The 21,278-nt window shown below is 42.6% G+C and overlaps 1 protein-coding gene across 1 annotated transcript; it reads left to right on the top strand.

The window, feature by feature from the left end:
• Positions 1 to 14,099: 14,099 nt before the first annotated feature.
• Positions 14,100 to 16,793, top strand: LOC117367803 (pro-neuregulin-2, membrane-bound isoform-like). The gene is made up of 2 exons (XM_033960762.1): positions 14,100 to 14,580; positions 16,726 to 16,793. Exons 1-2 carry the CDS (start codon positions 14,100 to 14,102, stop codon positions 16,791 to 16,793), a joined length of 549 nt encoding a protein of 182 aa, XP_033816653.1.
• Positions 16,794 to 21,278: the final 4,485 nt, after the last annotated feature.

The raw sequence follows: 21,278 nt of genomic DNA, 5'->3' as shown, positions 1-21,278 counted from the left end.
GAAGGATATCATGCCGCTGTACCGGGCCATGGTGTGCCCTCACCTGAAGTACTGCGTCCAGCACTGGTCGCTGTACATGAAGAAGGACATGATGCTACTTGAAAGGGTCCAGAGAAGGGTGACTAAGATGGTTAAGGGGCTGGAGGAGCTGCCATATAGTGAAAGATTAGAGAAACTGGGCCTTTTCTCCCTCAAACAGAGGAGATTGAGAGGGGACATGATCGAAACATTCAAGGTACTGAAGGGAATAGACTTAGTAGATAAGGACAGGTTGTTCACCCTCTCCAAGATAGGGAGAATGAGAGGGCACTCTCTAAAATTAAAAGGAGATAGATTCCGTATGAATGTAAGAAAGTTCTTCTTCACTCAGAGAGTGGTAGAAAACTGGAACGCTCTTCCGGAGGCTGTCATAGGGGAAAACATCCTCCAGGGATTCAAGACAAAGTTAGCCAAGTTCCTGCTGAACCAGAACGTACGCAGGTAAGGCTAGTCTCAGGACGCTGATCTTTGGCCAAGGGCTGCCGCGTGAGTGGACTGCTGGGCACGATGGACCACTGGTCTGACCCAACAGCGACAATTCTTATGTTCTTATTGAAAATGCATACCTTTGTGGGAGTTATTGGCTTTGGGAGTAGCCATGTTGGGTGGGAATGCAGTATCCCACGCTCAGCATTTTGAAATATTTTCCCCATTGACTTTTGTACCTTCTCCAAGTCCCACATTTGTGTCAGTAATCTGCTCTTTTGGCCCAGGGCTGTGGAGGAATGATTGAATAGACAATTCTGTTTAACACTGTGTGTAAGATATTTAACTATGACAGTTAGCATTTAGGATAATTGTAGACCACTGCAATTCAAATGAAACTAGATATTCAGAGTCAGTATCCAGATATCAGCTGGCGCTGAAAAGATGCTTTCAGAGCGGACCCCGATGTTCTGTGAGTGCTAGGGCACCCCCAGTATTCTTTCCAGCACTTCCCAGATATCAGAGATGAAATCTTCCTGATGTAGAGCTGCCAGGGAAAGCAGAAAGTAAGGCTGTTTCTCATCAGCTACTGCTCCCACCTTTATTTTCTTCACATAAAGGTCAGTAGAAAATTTTTATTGCTCCTTTCAGCTTAGACCACTGTTTTTCCACTTCTCTCATGCCCTCCAATCCTTCAGGTACTCTCCCATTTTACTAAAGTCCATACGTTTGAAATCTAGGACTTTGAATTTTGTGTGGCCGCTCTCCACTTTAGTTGTTATATCGAACCAAACTGTTTTATGATCGCTACTTCCCAGATGGGTGTCCACTTGAACATTAGAGATGTTCTCCCCATTTGTGAGTACCAGATCAAGTATCACATTTTTCCTCGTGGATTCTGTCACCATTTGTCTGAGCAGAGCCTCTTGAAAGGCATCTACAATCTCTCTACTTCTTTCCGATTCCGCTGATGGAACTTTTCAGTCAGCATCCGGCAGATTGAAATCAATCAACAGTAGCACCTCCTCTTTCTTTCTGAACTTTTGGATATCTACAATCAGATATCAATTTGCTGCATTTGAGTTGGAGGTCTGTAGACTACATCCAAGTAGATAGAAATTCCATTTTCTATTTTCAGAGCGATCCATATTGCTTCTTGATCTATTGCAGCTGTAAACCAGAGCTCTAGAACAAACAACCAAACAGCTTAAGAGAGTGAGATACATGATTATTATACTTTCAATGCTCTTTGAATACATATCTGTTTGATTGATTATTTATTTTAAACTTACTATACTGCTATTAACTGTATAGCAACAGAGCTTAGCGGTTTACCTCTTGAGGAAATAAATTATTTTTCTAGGATGTTTTCAGATTTTGAATTATTATGGATTTCACTGTTCCTCCTAAGTTGAGCAGAAGTCCTCCAACTGGGGGCAAGAGCAAGCTCTACAGGAGAGATGGACTGCACCTGAGCGCAGCGGGAACAAGACTTCTAGCAAACAACGTCATGAGAGGAATAGAACAGGCTTTAAACTAAAAGGAAGGGGAAAGCCGACAGTAGACCTAGCGTCGACGATTCGGAAGAAGGTATCCCGTGAAGATACTAAGGGGAAAAAAGGCTGGGAAGAAACAAGGGACAAATTACAGGAGTTGACTAACCCAGAAGAGGAGGTTAGAAAGAGTGTAGCAAAAGAGAAGACACCAAAGACCGAAGCACAGGGAAAGGTAGTGAAGACAACAAAATGCCAGGATCTAAATTGCATATATACTAATGCAAGGAGCCTAAGCAACAAAATGGGGGAACTAGAGGCTGTGGCCAATGCAGAGGACATCATTGGAATCTCTGAAACATGGTGGAATGAGGAAAGCAAATGGGATACAGCACTGCCGGAGTACAAGCTCTATCGCCAGGACAGGTCAGGACAGAAAGGAGATGGAATAGCCCTATACATAAAAGAAAGCATACAATCGACAAGAATGGACACAGTGGAGATGACCAACAAGCTGGAATCGCTATGGGTCAAAATACCGTATAGGAAAGGACATGAAATAAAGATGGGCCTATACTATCGTCCACCCGGTCAAACCGGAGATATCGACAGAGAAATGGAAACCGAGATGAAGCGAGAATGCAAAAGTGGTTACACAGTTATTATGGGAGATTTCAACTACCCCGGGATAGACTGGAAACTCGGAAGCTCAAGATGCGCTAGAGAGACAGAATTTCTGGAGGCTACACAAGATTGCTTCATGGAGCAGCTTGTTAGAGAACCGACTAGAGGAAATGCCACTCTGGATCTAATCCTAAATGGATTAATGGGCCCTGCAAAGGAAGTGGAAGTAGTGGGACCGTTGGGAAAAAGCGATCATAATATGATCAAGTTCAAAGTTGAAGTAGGAATACCGAAAGGAAAGAGAACCATAGCAACAACTTTCAACTTCAGGAAAGGAAACTATGAAGCAATGAGGGAAATGGTAAGGAAGAAACTTAGGAACACTTCCAAGAAATGGCAAACAGTAGAACATGTCTGGCTTTTTTTCAAGGACACGGTGAGTGAGGCGCAAAATTTGTACATACCCAGATTCAGAAAGGGGAGCAAAAAGAGTCGACCAAAAGACCCGGTATGGCTGACTAAAATAGTGAAGGAAGCGATAGGCAATAAGAAAAACTCATTCAGGAAATGGAAAAAGGACAAAACCGAGGGGAACTGGAAAGAGCACAGGAAGTATCAAAAAGAATGTCACCAAGTGGTTCGAAAAGCCAAAAGAGAGTATGAAGAGAGGCTAGCCAGGGAGGCACGAAATTTCAAACCATTCTTCAGAAATGTTAAAGGGAAACAGCCAGCTAGGGAGGAGGTGGGACCGCTGGATGATGGAGACAGGAAGGGGGTAGTGAAGAAGGAGAAAGAAGTCGCAGAAAGACTTAACATGTTCTTTTCGTCAGTATTTACGAACAAAGACACAACCAACATACCGGAACCTGAGCAATTCTTCAATGGAAATCAAGCAGAAAAATTAACATCCATGGAAGTGAGCCTTGAAGATGTGCGCAGGCAGATAGAAAAACTAAAAACTGACAAATCCCCGGGTCCGGACGGAATCCATCCAAGGGTTCTGAAGGAATTAAAGGAGGAGATAGCGGAACTACTGCAGCAAGTTTGCAACCTATCCCTGAAAACAGGTGTGATACCAGAGGATTGGAAGATAGCCAACGTCACGCCCATTTTTAAAAAGGGATCAAGAGGTGACCCGGGAAACTACAGACCGGTAAGTCTGACCTCGGTTCCGGGAAGATGGTAGAAGCGCTGATAAAAGAAAACATCGATGAACATTTGGAAAGAAACAAACTTCTGATACCAAGCCAACATGGTTTCTGCAGGGGGAGATCGTGCTTAACTAACTTATTGCACTTCTTCGAAGGAATCAACAAACGGATGGACTAAGGAGAACCCATAGACATCGTATACCTAGATTTCCAAAAAGCCTTTGACAAGGTGCCTCATGAGCATCTACTCCGGAAACTGAAGAACCATGGGGTGGACGGAGATGTACATAGATGGATCAGAAACTGGTTGGCGGGTAGGAAACAGAGGGTAGGGGTGAAGGGCCACTTCTCGGATTGGAAGAGAGTCACAAGTGGTGTTCCGCAGGGCTCAGTGCTCGGGCCACTACTATTTAATATATTCATAAATGATCTAGAAATAGGACGACGTGTGAGATAATAAAATTTGCAGACGACACCAAACTATTCAGTGGAGCTCGGACTAAAGAAGACTGCGAAGAATTGCAAAGGGACCTGAACAAACTAGGGGAATGGGCGACGAGATGGCAGATGAAGTTCAACGTTGAGAAATGCAAAGTACTGCATGTGGGAAGCAGAAACCTGAGGTACAACTATACGATGGGAGGGATGTTATTGAATGAGAGTACCCAGGAAAGGGACTTAGAGGTAATGGTGGACATGACAATGAAGCCGACGGCACAGTGCGCAACGGCCGCTAAGAAAGCAAATAGAATGCTAGGTATAATCAAGAAGGGTATCACAACCAGGACGAAATAAGTTAACCTGCTGTTGTATCGGGCTATGGTGCACCCGCATCTGGAATACTGCATCCAATATTGGTCGCCGTACCTTAAGAAGGATATGGCGATACTCGAGAGGGTTCAGAGGAGAGCGACACGTCTGATAAAAGGGATGGAAAACCTTCCATATGCTGAGAGATTGGAGAAACTGGGTCTCTTTTCCCTGGAGAAGAGGAGACTTAGAGGGGATATGATAGAGACTTATAAGATCATGAAGGGCATAGAGAGAGTAGAGAAGGAAAGGTTCTTCAAACTGTCAAATAATAAAAGAACAAGAGGGCATCTGGAAAAGTTGAAAGGGGACAGATTCAAAACAAATGCTAGGAAGTTCTTCTTTACCCAACATGTGGTGGACACCTGGAATGCGCTTCCAGAGAATGTAATAGGGCATAGTATGGTACTGGGATTTAAGAAAGGATTGGACAGTTTCCTGCTGGAAAAGAGGATAGAAGGATATAAATAGAGGATTTCTGCACAGGTCCAGGACCTGTTGGGCCGCCGCGTGAACGGACTGCTGGGCATGATGGACCTCAGGTCTGACCCAGCAGAGGCATTGCTTATGTTCTTAACTTTGCTGCTCCCACTGGGGGGGGGGGGGGGGGTGATTCAGTTTTGTGTTTTCAATCACTAAGGAGAAGCAGGTTCTCTGCAGTCCTGCAGAAATTGTCTGTCCCTCACTATTGAAACTGTGATAATGAAACAGCACCCCCCACTGGCAGAACTGTAGGTGGAGGACTCCCACTCAGTGTAGAGGGAAAAATGATGAACTTCTGGGATGTAAGCCCACTTCTTTTAAGGTTTGTGATATGCCTTAAGCCATAGCACTTAGTTAAGCAGAATATAAATGACTATATTAGATTGCCAGCACTCATGTGCTTCCTGTTTTCTTCTTTCAGATTCTTTTTTCCCTTTTTAAATGATGTTCTTTTGGCTTCAGTAACCTCTTTCATGTCACCTCTTAACCATGCTTGCTGTCATTTGTCCTTCTTTCCATGTGTGTTTGTATGTTGGTATGTATGCAATGCATGCTTGCATGTGTGTGTGCTGCATGTGTGTGTCTATGATCAGAACAGAGGAAAGGAGAAGACAGTTTGAAAAGTGCAATTCTTGAATTACTAAGTAACACTGAACCAGTGTGTACTGCAGCTGTTGTAACTGCTTCTCCCATAGATATGCAGTGAGACATTTTTGGAAGGTTTCATTTCTTTTCCGCCCTCCACCACATGCAGGAACTTCACTTCTACAGCACAGAAACTTCTCCATTCTTATAAATAAAGATGCCTTCTCATCTTTTACCCCCCACCAATGTCTTCTTCTTTCTTCATCTAAATAATTAATTCTTACTCTGTGATACGAGTGTGATGGTTTAGAACACACTTTCTTTATCTTTTCTGATTTTCTTGCTTGTAACTCACGCTATTTCAGACTGTTCCTCTGTTTATCCCATTCCATCATCTGAGAATGAAATTACCAATAAGCCTGTTCTCTAGGAAGTCCCCATTCCTCTTTCAGATCTATACAACACTTTTGGAATAAAATGCAATAAATTCTGCTCACCCCTACCCCACTCCCACTCAAATAATACGCTAGCCATCTCTAGCTGTTACCGGCTTTAACTATAATTCTGTCAGTCTTCTTGCACTGCTTACAAAACCTTTTAACATCTTATTCCGCTCAGTGTCATTAGTAATGGTTGGATTTTCTCTAGCTATGTGAACCTCATTAGGGTAGATGGATTCCTTCAATTTACTTTGTGCAGGCTGAGATCTGAATGCAGTTGCTGACCACTGTTATTATCTAAAAGGTTATTTCTAGATTGTTCCTCATCCATTCTGCTCCTTCCTTTCTGATCCGCATAGACCTGAGCTCTCTGTTCTTTCTGTATTGGAGTATCTAGACTAGTGTCTCTTACTAGTCCCTCTCCCTCCATCCTAATATGTCAAGTCCTGTCTAGTTATCAACCTCACCACTCAAGATCTGCTCTTGTCCTGTTAAAGGCAATTCATCAACTCCTGTTTGCCTCAGGGGATCTCACCATGTGGAACAAAAATAAAGCTTTGTTTTTAAAACTAGGATTGGAACTTCTACTGTTCTGTGGTTTAGTATATGGCAGATGTAATCTTAATGAAAATAATATCTAGAAGTGTTATCGTGAGTAATTTTATAAAAAGGCACACATAAAAATTCTCAGAACCTTGTGTATTTTATAAAAGTAACTCTGGTGCCTATGTTTAGCCTGATCATAAGTGGAGAAAGGAAAGTAAACATCGTCAACCATGCCAAATTCAGCATTTTTAGTTCCAGTCTTCTGCAGCTTATGAAGCACTAAGATGGGGCTTAGTTTTAACTGGAATGAGGCAGAATGGCATTCTGGCTCTTCCTGAACTGAGGAAGGCTGAAAGTTTGAAATGCTGAATCTGGCATGATTGATTATGATTTCTTCACTTTTGATTGGGATAAAAAATTCTGAACAAAGGAAAATGAATAGAAAATAAACAAACAAAGAATATAAGATGATGCCTTTTTTGAAATTGAACTATGGTAACAGTGAATTTTTGACTAGCTTTTGAAGGCAATGAGCTTAAGGGGTCTGATTCTATAAACAGTACCTAAATTGGTAGGTGGCTAGAAAAATGGTGCCTACCGCATGGCAATCAAATTTAGGCAACAATATACACTTCTCCCTCTGTATTCGCGGTGGATGCAGGGGGAACATAGCCATGAATATGGAAAAACCACAAATAACTGTTTATATGTTTTTTGCGGGGTTTTTTTTGTAACAGCCAGCGTTTTTGCTATTGAAACTGCGACTAACTAGAGACTCTGCAGCTGAAGGTACCTGGGAGTGTGCCAGATGCTGCGTACGTGAGCAGCTCTCTCTCTCTTGATCGCACTGGTTGGGCTGGCTGGGCTTCATGCAAGCTCTGCTTCTTCTCCGTGTCACAATGAGATGGAGAGGGGGAGGGGCGGGGGGGGTCTGCGTGAAGGATGCGTCAGTTTTCAAAGTGCTCGGCATTTGCGTTTCCTGCACTGTCTTCTGGATTGTTATGTCGCCCTGTGCATTGTGTGGGGCTGCTCTCCTCAGAGCTTCGTAGATTCGCCATCACACAGGTGTTTCTGTCAGGTGAGCCCTCCAAAAGGCACTGTTTTTACTTTAATTGCTCTCTGGGATGTAACTCAAATTTTGCATGTGAATATTCAGTGGGTGAGGAAACGAATTGTAGTGGCCCATGGCAGAAGCACTCCTCGTTTGTTTTCATTTTTATTTGAATCAGGAGTAGCAAGGCAAAATGTATTATACGGGATGATTCTTTTACTTGAAGGTTGATCACCTGCATCTCGGTTTCAAATGTAGTTTGGGTTCAGAGTTGATTGATTTTTGGGGCGGAGTCTGCATGCAAAAAATCACGAATAAGCGAAACCGCGAGTGCAGAAACCGCGAATACGGAGGGAGAAGTGTAGTGCATTCAGGAAAAACATAACATGAGAAGGAATGCCACCGATGTTATCTGAAAAGTAGAGAAAAGACCTCAGTATCACGTTGGATTAAATGAGAAAACTCAATCCTCCGGACAAAGCAACTTCAAAAAGAATTTTGAAGATGCAGACACATCTTTGGTCTAGAAAAACTCCACTTTATATAATAATTCCTTCTAGAGTAAAAATCTTATTCAGAGACATAGCAGCAGGAATTTCTTCCACACGGTATGTAAGCAGGGTGCAGAAAGGAGGTATTAATAACAGGTCCGCATACCTTGTGGAAGAAATTCCTGCTGCAGATAAGTTTTTGTTTATTTCTTTGCTTTGAGTTTTGTGAGGAATGATGCGATGTAGCTAATATGCGGTGAAACTTTTAAGAGCTATTATGCTACGTCTCTAAATAAGATTTTTACTCTAGTAAGGAATTATTATATAAAGTGGAGTTTTTCTAGACCAAGGATGTGTCTGCATCTTCAAAATTCTTTTTGAAGTTGCTTTGTCCGGAGGATTGAGTTTTCTCGTTTAATCCAACGAGACACTGAGGTCTTTTCTCCACTTTTTAAGACTACATCGGTGGCATTCTTTCTCATGTTATGTTTTTCCTGAATGCACTATATTGTTGAATATTTAAGGAGCATTCTATTTGATTGATTTTTTTTTTTCAGTTTTAATAAAATTTAGGCGCCATTTGTAGAATCATGCCTAGTGGCGCCTAACTCCCCAGTGTTTTCTTGGCCTAATTTACCGGTGCCTAACATTGACACCCACTGGCATCTGAGGTAACCCACACCCAAACTGTGCTCCTAACCATGCCCACTTTTCAGGTAGGCCTCAGTGTAGATGCCTACATGGCACCTACTGAGTTAGACACCTATCCAAAAATTAATTATTTCAACAATGTTTTTTAATGGTGCTTTCAATTACCATGCCAATTAAACCAATTAAAAAAAAATTAAGTTAGGCTCCTAACTCGGTAGGCGTGCCGATCTAGGTACCTACTGGAAGGCACCATTTATAGAATCAGGGCTAAGATGATCGTTATGTCCAAAGAAAGGAAAACACATGGCTTGTGGAAAAAACAACTGGGAGATGCTTCAGTGGACTGTATATGTTCCTAGGAGCGTTTGGAACAAGATCGCAAGTGCTTCCGTGTCTCATAACGGTGCATTCCAGCAGCTCACACCACCCTGTTCATCAATACCCAAAGTCAGATTCGATCACTGCTGTCAGCTCTTGGGTCACCGTTCTCAAGAAATTTGATAGGGCAAAACAATCGATTAAATGTAAATGTAATGTGATATTTGCATTCTGCCAAGCAAGAGCAAAGTGGAAATGTCCAATCAGAAACAAGCAAGAGCAAAGTGGAAATGTCCAATCAGGAACAAGCAAGAGCTTTTAGTATTTGCATTCTGCCAACTCTGGCTTAGGTCAAAGTTGATAGCTACCCCTAAACCTATACTACTGATAATAATATAAAGCAAAAAATCTTTTTAAAAGATATGTCTTCAGATTTCTATGAAACAGAGAATAAAAAGATTCAGATATCCAATATTTAGGTAGGGAATTCCAGAATGATATCAATTGATAACAGATAGGGTTTGATAAAAATTTATGACATACACCTTGAAAAAAAGGATAATAAATTAAATAAGAAGTAACTGCAAAGGAACTCGAATACTATTAGGGAAAGAAATTAGTCGAACTAAAAATTCTGGAGAAGATCTGTCAAAAAATGTTTAAGAATCATACAGGCCAGTTTAAAACGTACACATCCAATGGAACCAAATAAGAGATGGAGTAGCCCTATTGAATTTCTTCAGTCAACATCAGTTTTGCAGCTGTATTCTGGAGGATTTGCAATTTCTGTTGATGTTTAACTGTAATTGTAGAATAAAGTATATTGTAATATTCCAAGAGTGATAGAATAAGGTCCTGAACTCAGTGTCAATAGTAATGGGGGGTGAAGGGGGCGGACCACCCCGGGCGCTGTCTTGGTGGGGGCGCTGGCACATCTTTGACCCCCATGCCATTCTCATGCCCTCCTTTCCCCACCCCTGTATCTCTTTAAAATCTTCACCAGCATGAGCAACTACTCTAGCCTGCTGCGTGTGCCAGCCTGGCTCCCTCTGAAATCATTTCCAGGTCACGGGGCCAGGAAGTGACATCAGAGGGAATGCCAACACCAGTGTGAGCAGTGGGTCGGAGAAGCTGCTCCCACTGGCAAAGATTTAAAGAAGTACAGGGGTGGTAAGGAAAGGTATGGTGGGGGTTGGTGCAGAAGGAGCAGGGGGCGGAGAGGAGGGCACAGGACGATGCCACCACCCCAGGCACCTCCCACCCTCGCTACACCACTGCTTGAACTAATACTGAAAAATGATCTTCTGAAAACAAAGGATGTGAGAGGGGTTGCTGAACAGTTCTCAGCCCAACCAACCAACCAGCTTCCTAAATTTTGAGCGATATTTTATTTAGTTAAGTGCCAATTTGCAGAAATTAAATTCTTTGTTTTCACATTGTTTCAGATCATTCAACCATATCCAGCCTGTCATATATGTGAGTACAGCAAAGTTGTCTGAGTTTTAAAATTATAGGACCCTTTTTACAAAGCTGTGATAGTGATACTGCCAAGGTAAATGCGCCACAGCCAATAGGAACTGGCTTCATTGCATTTACTGTGGCAGCATCGCTACTTCAGCTTTATAAAAGGGGGGGGGGCATAATTTTCACTACATTATTTACTTATAATTCTAACAAGAGAGTCATTTCTAAAATGATACCTAAAATCACCCTGGGTGTCAGCCCTAGGGGGGGGTGCACAGCCAGCCGGGTCTGGAACCTCCCGCACTGCTCTAAACGGCACCTGCACCTCAGCACGGCTGCCATACTTATTCCAAAGCAAAGTTGGCAGCCACGCTGAAGTGCAAGAAGGTCCTGCGATGACTGCTTCTGCTGCCTCTGCTCCGGAGGACATCAGTAATGTTGGAGGGGGTGGACAGGCAGCTGCGGTCATCTCGGTACCTTGCTGCAACTCTGTGCGTCTGCTGGCCCACACCTTCTGACGTTACTGACGTCTTCCGGAGCAGAAGCATCAGAAGCAGTCATCATGGGACCTTGCTGGTTTGGAGGAAAAGAAGAGCATAGAAGGGTGGTGGAGGAAGAGAAAGGGGGCAGATGCTGATGGAATTGGTGTGCAGAGAAAGGGGAGAGAGACATAAGGGGAAAGAATACTGTATGGAATTGGGTTGGAGGGAAAGAAAGGGGGCAGATGCTGATTGAAGTGTGGGGGGGGGGAGGGAGAGGAGAGAGCGGGTTTGGGAGAGGGAAGGGAAGAAGAGTAGAGGATAGAGATGCTAGACCATTGGAGGAGGAAATGGAAGAAGTTGGATGCCAGACCAATGGGGGTGAAGGAAGAGATGGAAGGGGGAGGCATAAAGTTTCTGGAAGGGGAATAGAAGGAGAGAAGATGCTATATAGAAGGGGCAGAGAGAGGGTAGACAGTGGATGAAAGGAATAGAGTGATAAAAAGATGAGGAAAGCAGAAACCAGAGAAGACAAGGTAGAAAAAAAATTCTATTTTTTTTTTTTTTTTTTGCTTTAGGGGAGATGCATTGCTGTTTCTGTGGTGTTGCATTGTATGCAGAGTCCAGCTTCTTGGTAGTTCAATTTAACCTTTGTCTACGTATTTCTATTTTATTCCCCCTTTTACAAAACTGTAGAGCGTTTTTAGCGCTGGCCGTGGTGGTAACAGCTCTGATGCTGAGAATTCTATGAGAGTCGGAGCTGTTACCACCATAGCTAAAAACCACACTACAGTTTTGTAAAAGGGAGAGTTTGTGATTACATATTCCTTACTAGGCAAAGGTGTTTTCTGTGTTCTGTGTGTTCGAAAGAAATGGTTTTCTGTTAGGATTGACTCTGCAGGATTGATCTGTACTAGTCTGGCTTATTTAGTTTTACAATGGGTGTATTGATGTTGTACTGCTCACTGCAGTATGTAAGATGCTGCCCTTTTCTTGGTACACTTTTGTGTGATGTGTGGATTGTTACTAAAATCATGTTTTTCATACAGATGGGGGGGGGGGGGGGTCAAAAAATGATGGGCCCCGGGTGTCACATAGGCTAGGTACGCCACTGGAGTAGTGTTCCACCTTCAGAGACAAACCATTGGGTAGTTGAATTAATCAGAGATAGACTATACTTGAGAGCTTATTTAGCTCAAAACCATGAATCCTACTCTTATATTCTATCAGTATGATACAGTTATTTTTATATTCATCAGCAGGGACTAACAATAGATGTCATCTGCTAATGAGCACAAATTAATGCTGGGTTTTACTAAACGGCAGTAGAGCTTTCTACCACGGGCTGGAGAGTTAAATGCTCTGACATTCAGATTTCCTATGAGCGCTGGAGCTCTACCACCATTTAGTGAAAGGAGCCCTAAGTTACACTGACTTCTCATTCAGGCCTATATTTCATTTAAGCTAGCGTGTTTGATATTCAGATTATTGGATGGTTCAAACCATATTTATTGAGCTTATTCTTATTTCCTTACATTGCAATTCTTCTTGTGCAGGGATATCTTGTTTGGGTTTTTTTCCCCTCCTTCAGAATTCCTATGAGTGTCCAAGCTGTTACCGCCGTGGCCGGCACCAAAAACACTAGCACAGCTTTGTAAAGGAGGGGGTAAGTGAGTTTAAAAACTTTAACTTCCTACTTGGTTTTAGAAAACAATTGGAAAACATATTTATTAAGAAAATATGTATTAAAATAATTTTCTGTTATTGACTCTTGTGATCATTGTCTGTCATGTACCGATTCCTTGTAATCTGCTTTGAATCTTTTGGGGGGAAGTTGGCGGAATATAAGCACTATACTATATCATATCGTATTTATACATACGAGGAGCGGTTGAAAAGTTCTCAGCCCAACCAAGAAGAGAATGACGTGGAGCCATGAAACTTACATGTTTCTTGACACTTTTAATTTAACTTCATATCATTGAAATGAAAAGTGTCAAGAAACATGTGGAATAACTTGTAGGTTTCATGGCTCCACACCAGTTTCTTCTTGGCTGGACTGAGAACATTTCCATGGCCCCTCGCCTCTCTCTCATATATATAAAAGAGAGAGGGGGGAGGAGACTGTTAAATATAGATTTATATAGAGAGAGTTATAGGAATGTCTACATATCCATATGAATATTGATGTATTTGCGTAAACTAACACTTTTTCTTTTGACATTGTTGAATGTCTGATTCACCAAAGTGTTTCCCTACAAATAAAGAATGAGAGAAAAGCCTTCTTGGATCAGGCCTTATGGTTATAGATTATAGGTTGCATTCTATGCTTGATTACCCATATCTTATTCTGTATTTTCGACTCTGTACTGGAAGAACGTGCATGTGCAGTATCCAACTTGGTGAAGTCATCCGTCTGAAACTTGTTATTTTTTTTTTTTCTCTCGCACTGCAGCAGAGAGACATGAAAGGAAAAGATGAGAAAGGGGCGAAGGGAACCTCGGCCACCAGCTAAAGCCTGAGAGCCCCGAGGGCGTAGCGAGAGTGAAAAGCGAACATAAACAGGAATGGAGGACCACATGGCTGGAGGAAGTGATTTTGGAGGGCTGCAACTCCTCCTCCCGGCTTCTCCTGTCTCGCTGGAGCGGCGGCATCTGCGGCATCCCTACCGTTCACACTAACCACTGAGCACCGGCGGCGGCGGCAGCAGCATCTCCTTCTTGCGTGCAGAGCCAACTGGCTGGACTGGGTTCCGGCGGATTGTGTCCTCTGGGCTTCTCCTGCTGCTTCTGGGGGGTCCAGCGGTCTCCCGATCCTCCACTGGAAGACGAGAGAGCGGAATCCACCGAGGCTGCCCCACCGACCCGCTGGAGCATGAGATTGCGGTGCACGCAGCCGCCGGTCTCTCCTTCCTCGCTGCCCCCCTGCCTGCTGCCCGGCCCGGGGGCCGCCCTGGGCGGGGGCTGCCGCTGCTGCCGCCGCCGGGGCTCCTGCGGTGCCTTCCTTCTCTTCCTCTGGACGTCGGCGGCGGTGGCCGCGGCGGCGGGCATGAGCGGCGGCGGAGCCTCGTCGCCCGCCCCGGCCGGAGTGTGCTACCCGTCGCCCAGCGTGGGCTCCGTGCGTGAACTGGCTCAGCGCGCCCGGGTGGTGGTGGAGGGCAGGGTGCAGCCGGCTCCCGCGGGGGAGGAGGAGGAGAGGAGCGAAACTGGGGAAGAGCTGTCGGCCGCAGCCAACTGGACCTCGGCAGCCGCCAACGCCAGCGCCTCCTCGGGCAACGGCAGCGAGAGCGCCTCGGTGAGGGTGCGGGTGCAGCAGGTGTGGGCGGTGAAAGCGGGCGGCTTGGAGAAGGACTCGCTCATCTCCGTCCTGGGGGACTTCGGCTCCTGCCTCCGGCTGAAGGAGGACAGCCGCTACCTCTTCTTCCTGGAGCCCACCAACAGCAGCTCGGCGTTCAGGGCTTCCTTCCCCCCTCTGGAGACCGGCAGGAACCACAAGAAGGAGGTCGGCAGGGCGCTGTGCAGGGGCTGCGGTAAGTCCTTGCTCCCGATGTACCAAAGTTTGGGCTCCCCCCTCCCCCCCACGCCCTCTTTTGCGCTTAGGAAAGTAGTTGCAACTTTCAGGAGTGCGGGGTGAAATATCGCAATGTTTGCACACTTGCTTAGGAGTCGTTGAGTTTTGCAGGTTCCTGTGCTTCCAACTTCTCAGTGTTGACGTTTAGATTCACTGTATGTTTTCTACTATAACGGGGGATGTTTATTTCTTTAAAAAAAAAAAAAATGTTATGTCTCAGTTGCTTGTGGGAGCCGATTTCAGTCTCCTGCACCAATGAAGGCCTTGGTTTGTTCTAGAACATTTGTTTTATTTTTCTTTTCTTTTTCTGGAACTATATGCAATTCAGGGGAACAGTGGGAGTTGCTCAAGAGTTCATAGTGGTTTCCGTTGATAGTTCAGAAAGAATGCTTACAGTGGGATTGCATGTTTGCTGCTTTGGTTAATCGGAACAGAAGTGTTGGTTCGACCCTTCCAAATTGACTTGTGGATGCTGAAGTTATGATACTAATGATGCCGTTGCTCTGTCAGCCTGGAAAACGCCATGTATAACGTTTCCTTTCATGACTTCGTCTCGTATTTGTGATTTCTTCCGATTATATAGTGTATAATTCCTAAAGCTCCAAATGACATTCAGTTCAATAGCGTCATTTTGTCACCGCCAAATCAAACTCAGCAGGATTAAAACAAAACCGGTGGTCGAGTTATGCACCTGTTTTCCAGGCCATGCAGAGTGACTGCAGTTTAAAGCTTTATTGAAGTGAATTCAGAAGTTTGTCAGGAAAAACACCTCAATTTTTGTGTTACGTTTATCATTAATGGGAGTAGCGTGAAGGTTACTGTGTTAGGTGCCTGGTACTGATTCCAATCGGAGGTAGAAATTGCTTCTGCTTTAGTCGATTATTTCCCTGATTTTAGCTTTGGAAAAAAGTAAACAATACTTCGGCAGCCCATGTGAAGCTGGCCGACTCCCAGTGCTATGCATGTTAACAGGGAGCTGTTCACATCTGGTGGTGCTGAAAGGAGTCTGTGACGCTGGGATTCCCCAGCTCTGGTTGATAGATGTCACTGTAAAGCGCTCCGAATAACTCTGTTGGGACCTGTCTTATTAGCTAGCATAAAAATCTACCATTGTAGTCCAGCATCTTGTGTTCCTTTGTACAGTTTGAAATGTGTCTGCATAAGCCTCAATAACCAAATTTCTGATATGAAATGAAAAAATAAGAGACTAGGCCCAGCTGCATTGTAATTTGTGTTGGAACCATTGTTGACAAGGTGTATCATCAGTTGGTTTGAGAAGGGTGAACATAAATAACCGCTTGCCTAACGATTTTAATAGGAACCTTCAATTCCAGTACACCCAAATCAAACGTTTTCATAGCTACACATGACTTTTTGTTAGTGTTTCATCTTATTGTACTATCTACACATGTAAAACTGAATTAAAAATCAATATCCAAAACAAACACCCTATAAGGCTCAGGACTACATATATTCTACATAAAGGAGAAAAGACCTCAGTGTCCAATAGGGGCTATAAAAAGCTACCCACATAGCTTTTTATAGCCCCTATTGGACACTGAGGTCTTTTCTCCTTTATATAGAATATATGTAGTCCTGAGCCTTATAGGGTGTTTGTTTTGGATATTGATTTTTTGGACATCCTTTCTTGTTTATATATATTTTTATTAAACTGAATTAAAAACCATTTGTACCAAGACTCTTGCACAGACTTCCTTAAAATTAGGCATTGCTTTCAGCAATGTTAATAATGAGTAATATCTCCAGCTCCTTATTTTTAACTAGAATTGTTTCCAGTGAAAATAATAATTACATCTCTTCCTTTCTGTAACAGAAAGATGTTTATCGGCCTTCATTGATTTAATGCTTTACAATTGCTAAGCCCTATTTCTTCACTTATGAAAAGAGTTACCATAAACAGCCCCTAATATCACTAGCTACTTGAACAGCAAGCACTGTCATACCCATTATTTAAATTTTATGCTAAACAGATCTTTTTTTTTTCTTTTTACATATTTGTAATATAAAACTAAGTCTTTTAAAAATGTACACATAAGTTTTCATATTAACTCATAATATTAATACTTGATTTTTCTCTTTACAGCTTATGTTTATAACTATGTGCATTTTGAAGAATTCCAAGCCCTTAGCACTTCAACCAAGTCTCATTAAATGAATAATCATTGTTTATATTTATTTTGGAGAAATAGGCATCTTATAATGTACAGTAGTGCAATTTTAGTTATGAAAGATAACACATGTTTACTGATCCATAGGAAATCCATTATACATGACTAAGGGCTCCTTTTACAAAGGCACACTAGCAGTTGTAGCACACGTTTAGCATGCGCTGGCCGCTACCGCCTCCTTTTAAGCAGGCGGTAATTTTTCGGCTAGCGTGCGCTAATCTTGTGCTTGCGCTAAAAACACTAGTGCACCTTAGTAAAAGGAGCCCTGAGTATTTTAGACATGAAAGCTAGTTCTGTAATTATCAGCTGGAATATTAGACATATTTGGAAGAAGGAGAGGTAAAACGCGGACCTGACGGACCTGACGGACCTCGCGGATCTACAACTGCATGTCCTTAAAAATCTGAGGCCATGGCACTTGTAGTTAGTCTCTGGCTCTGACAGACCTCGATGACAATTTAGCGCTGACGGATCCGTCTCAGCATAGGGAGGGAAAAGTATTAGGATCCGTCAGCGCTAAAATGTCATCGAGGTCTGTCAGAGCTAAAGACTAGTGATGGAGCGGCTCTAAAATGAATCCTTTAAACCGGTTTCCTGCAGCCCCAGGAAATTTAAAAATCTGAGGTCCGCAGCTCTGACAGACCTCGATGACAGACTAACTACAAGTGGCACAGACCTCAGATTTTTAAGGACGTGCAGTTTTAGATCCGCGAGGTCCGTCAGGTCTGTGAGGTCGGCGTTTTATCCCTTCCCAGAAGGAGATGAGATAGTGTACAATTTTGCAGCACTCAGCATCTTCCATATCCTTGATAACCATTAATAAGTAGGTTGCCCTTAACCTAGATATATACATATATAAGAAATGTTGTTGAAGGTATTTCACATCAATCATTGAAAGGGTTTTTACAAATCTATAACATGAAACCAGCATCAGTATTATCTTCAGCTTAATTGCTTAGCTTTTTGTGAATACATGTGTGTAACTTCACCGGGTAGTGCCTGAATAGTTGAATTGTCATCATGTCCATAGTATATATCACTGATTTCTTCAAAGGCTTTGCATGCCTGAAATACTCTTTTCTTGGGAGGACATTTGACGGTGTCGCCCTATTTATATTTTGCAGATACTGATAGGTTTTTTTTCACTATTTATGAATTACTCATGTTGATATATCTGAACTTTAAAAAAGTATTTCAGAGTAAATATACTAGGGGTGGTTTGGAAAGTTTGGTAAAAAAGCAGGTTAAACAATGTGGCCTCCATCAAGAGCAATGCGCTTGGTCCAGCGAGTTTTCAGTTTTTCATATCATAGAACAAATAACTTACTGGACTAAGGGTATAGTCCTCGATGGAGACCACGTTGTTTAACTTGCCTTTTTACCATACTTTTCAAACCATCCTCGGAAATATATATTTAAATTCTTTTCCAGTTGTCCTTTTTTCTACATTTCTTCTCCTATTATTGATTGTCAATGATTCTTGTGAAATAGAAATGCTTCCTTGTTTTCAATTCACTCATTCTGCCAAATTCATTCATTCTTCTGTGTCAGCAAACTAGCTTGGAGCTGTATAGTGTCTTCCAGATTAGGACATCATAAGTACTGGGTTGTGGCATTGCTGTATTAGGAATAAGAGCAAGCAGAATATAAAGGGGTTTGCAAGCTATTTTTGCTAATGAGCAACACCGTTGGTCTATTTTACGAAACTGCGATAGCAATTTCTAGCACGGGGAGCCGCACTGAATGGCCCGCGCAGCTCCTGACACTCATAGAAACTCAATGAGCGTCAGGAGCAGCGTAGGCCATTCAGCGCGGCTCCCCGCGCTAGAAACTGCTATCGCAGTTTCGTAAAAGGAGGCTTAGAATTAGAAACTCCTTCTACAGAACAAGTTACACCATCACTCTGCATATTGACAATTATTTTGGCCTAAAAATATACCCCCATCCCCCTTTTATCAAGCTGCACTAGAGGCTTTTACTGCAGGCTGGTGAGGTAAGTGCTCCAATGCTCATAAGAATTCTATGAGCATTGGAGCATTTACTGCAATGTTATAAACCTCTAGCACAGCTTGATAAAAGGGACTCATAGAGTTTGAGGCAAGGTATACGGTACACTTTATAAATAAATAAATTGTATGTTGGTAGTATAAAATACTACCAAACCATAAAACATTTATATATTTTATATATACACCTCTAAATATATAGTTAATTTATGCTTTTATTCCAAGTATATTATTATGATATGTCAACTGATGTTTAGTTTAATATCTATTGGTGTGTGCGTGTGTTTGGGGGGTTACAATGTGTTTATTGATGACATTGCAATATATAAAATACTAGGGGCTCCTTTTACAAAGGTTCACTAGGGCCTTAACGCGTGGAATAGCGCACGCTACAATGCTGCGCGCGCTAGCCGCTACCACTTCCTCTTGAGCAGGTGGTAGTTTTTTGGGTAGCGTGCGCTAAAAACGCTAGCGCACCTTTGTAAAAAGAGCCCTAGGACTACAGTACTTGTCATAAACTCTAGTACGCCATGTTAGTAGAGTAGATTTTGATTATGAATTGTTTCTAAATAGGATATCGAATTACATATTTTCTTACAGCATTTGAACATCAGAATTAAATAGTTCGAGTAGTTCAAACAACCATAAGAAGGTATTGTTTCAGACTATTGTAACTTGATAATAAACCATTATTTAAGCAGTTGTGAGAACTGGAAATAGTACTTTTAATCAAATCAATAAAAAATAAACTCTTTATTGCCTTTCAAATGTAACCTAGCTCGTGTCAGTCGTAGGAGTGAGAGATTGGGAGCTCCTGGCGAGGTCTCTGCAGATTCTGGTTTTCTGGAAAACCAAGATGAAGAAGAATTGAATAGAGTGACACTCTTGGTGTCACTTGTTTTCCCCTCGGAGAGGGATCATGTCATGAGAATTTTTTTTAACATAGGCACACTTTATTTCTAGGTCAAAAAGATCTAGATTTTTCCAGGTCTATGTAAGACTTTGCAAGATCACAGAAAAAGATGTATTGCTATGTGCTCAGAGGATTTAGCTCTAGGAGTCTCTTTTTTGCTTCAATTTCCTTGTGAATGTATATTTAGATTTCAAAATAAACAATATGTATTTTTTGATCCATAACAATTATGTTCTTTTCTTAATGCTTACAATGTACCTGCGATATCTTCAGCTTAAGCTATGGCTATGTGTATCTCTCATTACTGAATATTAGGCAATAACCCCTTTTGCATATTTTATTTCTTTTTATTATTTCTTTTATTATGGTATCTCCCTTAGTAGTTCTGTTACATCTTTCCTCTTTATTATGGACCTGAGTTTAGAATATTTGCCTTTATATCGGAGCATTGTATTTCCTTTTTTCTAAATTTGATAATTCTAGTTGCTTTTCAAGTTTCAAATACTTGATGTATAATTTTGAAATTGCATAAATTAAAACAATTTTAAAAAAATGTAACCCGGCAAGGTGGTCAGATACTACCATTATTTATACTCAGAATTAAAAGCTGGTCCCCCCTCCAAACCCTGGCAATTTTAAATATATACAACTTTCTTCCAAATTTGATGATATGTTTAGAAAACTCTTATTCCATGTGGGTTATATTTTGTAAAAGTGAACTGACTTCAGATGAAGGACACCTAATAACTGATCTCGGCAAAGGTTGTCAGGGACTAGAGCATTGCAGAATAGCCAGCATGGAAGTTCACCATCACGGAAGTGGAATGTCCCAGAGTATTTGTCAGATAAATTGAGTAAATATGCTCCAACACATGTTCTGCGTTATCTCAGAAGAACTTGCTTCAGTTACCATCACTGGATAAAGTGAGATTGATCGGAACACAGAAAAGAGCATTCTGTTATGCTACCGTGTTTCCCCGATGGTAAGACACTGTCTTATTTTTTTTGGAAGGCCAAAATATGCTCTAGGGCTTATTTTCGGGGGGATGCCTTATTTACCCTTTCAATGTCTTTCCACCCTCCCTCCACTCCGGCCCAGCCCAGTATGAAATATTTCCTTTTGTTTCCCTCCCCTCTCTCTTTCTCTCTCTCTTCTCCTCCCTCACCCACGAGTCCTGCATCTGGCCCTCTCCCTTCTACCTTCACCTGGCAACACCCCCCTGCTCCGCAGCTCTCTTCAGCAACTCGTCAGCAGCGGTGATCAAGACAAGCTGCCGACATCGAGGCCTTCCCTCTACGAATCCCGCCTTTGTGGAAAAAGGAAGTTGAAACAAGTGGGACTCGCAGAGGGTAGGCCCCGACGTCAGAAGCTTGTGTCGATCGCTGCTGCTGAGTTGCCGAAGAGAGCCGTGGAGCAGGGGATGTGGCCGGAAGCAGGTAGAAGGGAGAGGGAGATAGGAAGGCTGTAGATCTCCGGAGCATGACACCGACCCCGGCCAGGATGATTTCTTTTTCAGGCATGCATCTTACAAGTCCGGCGTCGCGGCGG

Source organism: Geotrypetes seraphini, chromosome 1, assembly GCF_902459505.1.
Source record: "Geotrypetes seraphini chromosome 1, aGeoSer1.1, whole genome shotgun sequence".
NCBI classification, from domain to species: domain Eukaryota; kingdom Metazoa; phylum Chordata; class Amphibia; order Gymnophiona; family Dermophiidae; genus Geotrypetes; species Geotrypetes seraphini.
This window is presented reverse-complemented; position numbering and strand designations above follow the sequence as displayed.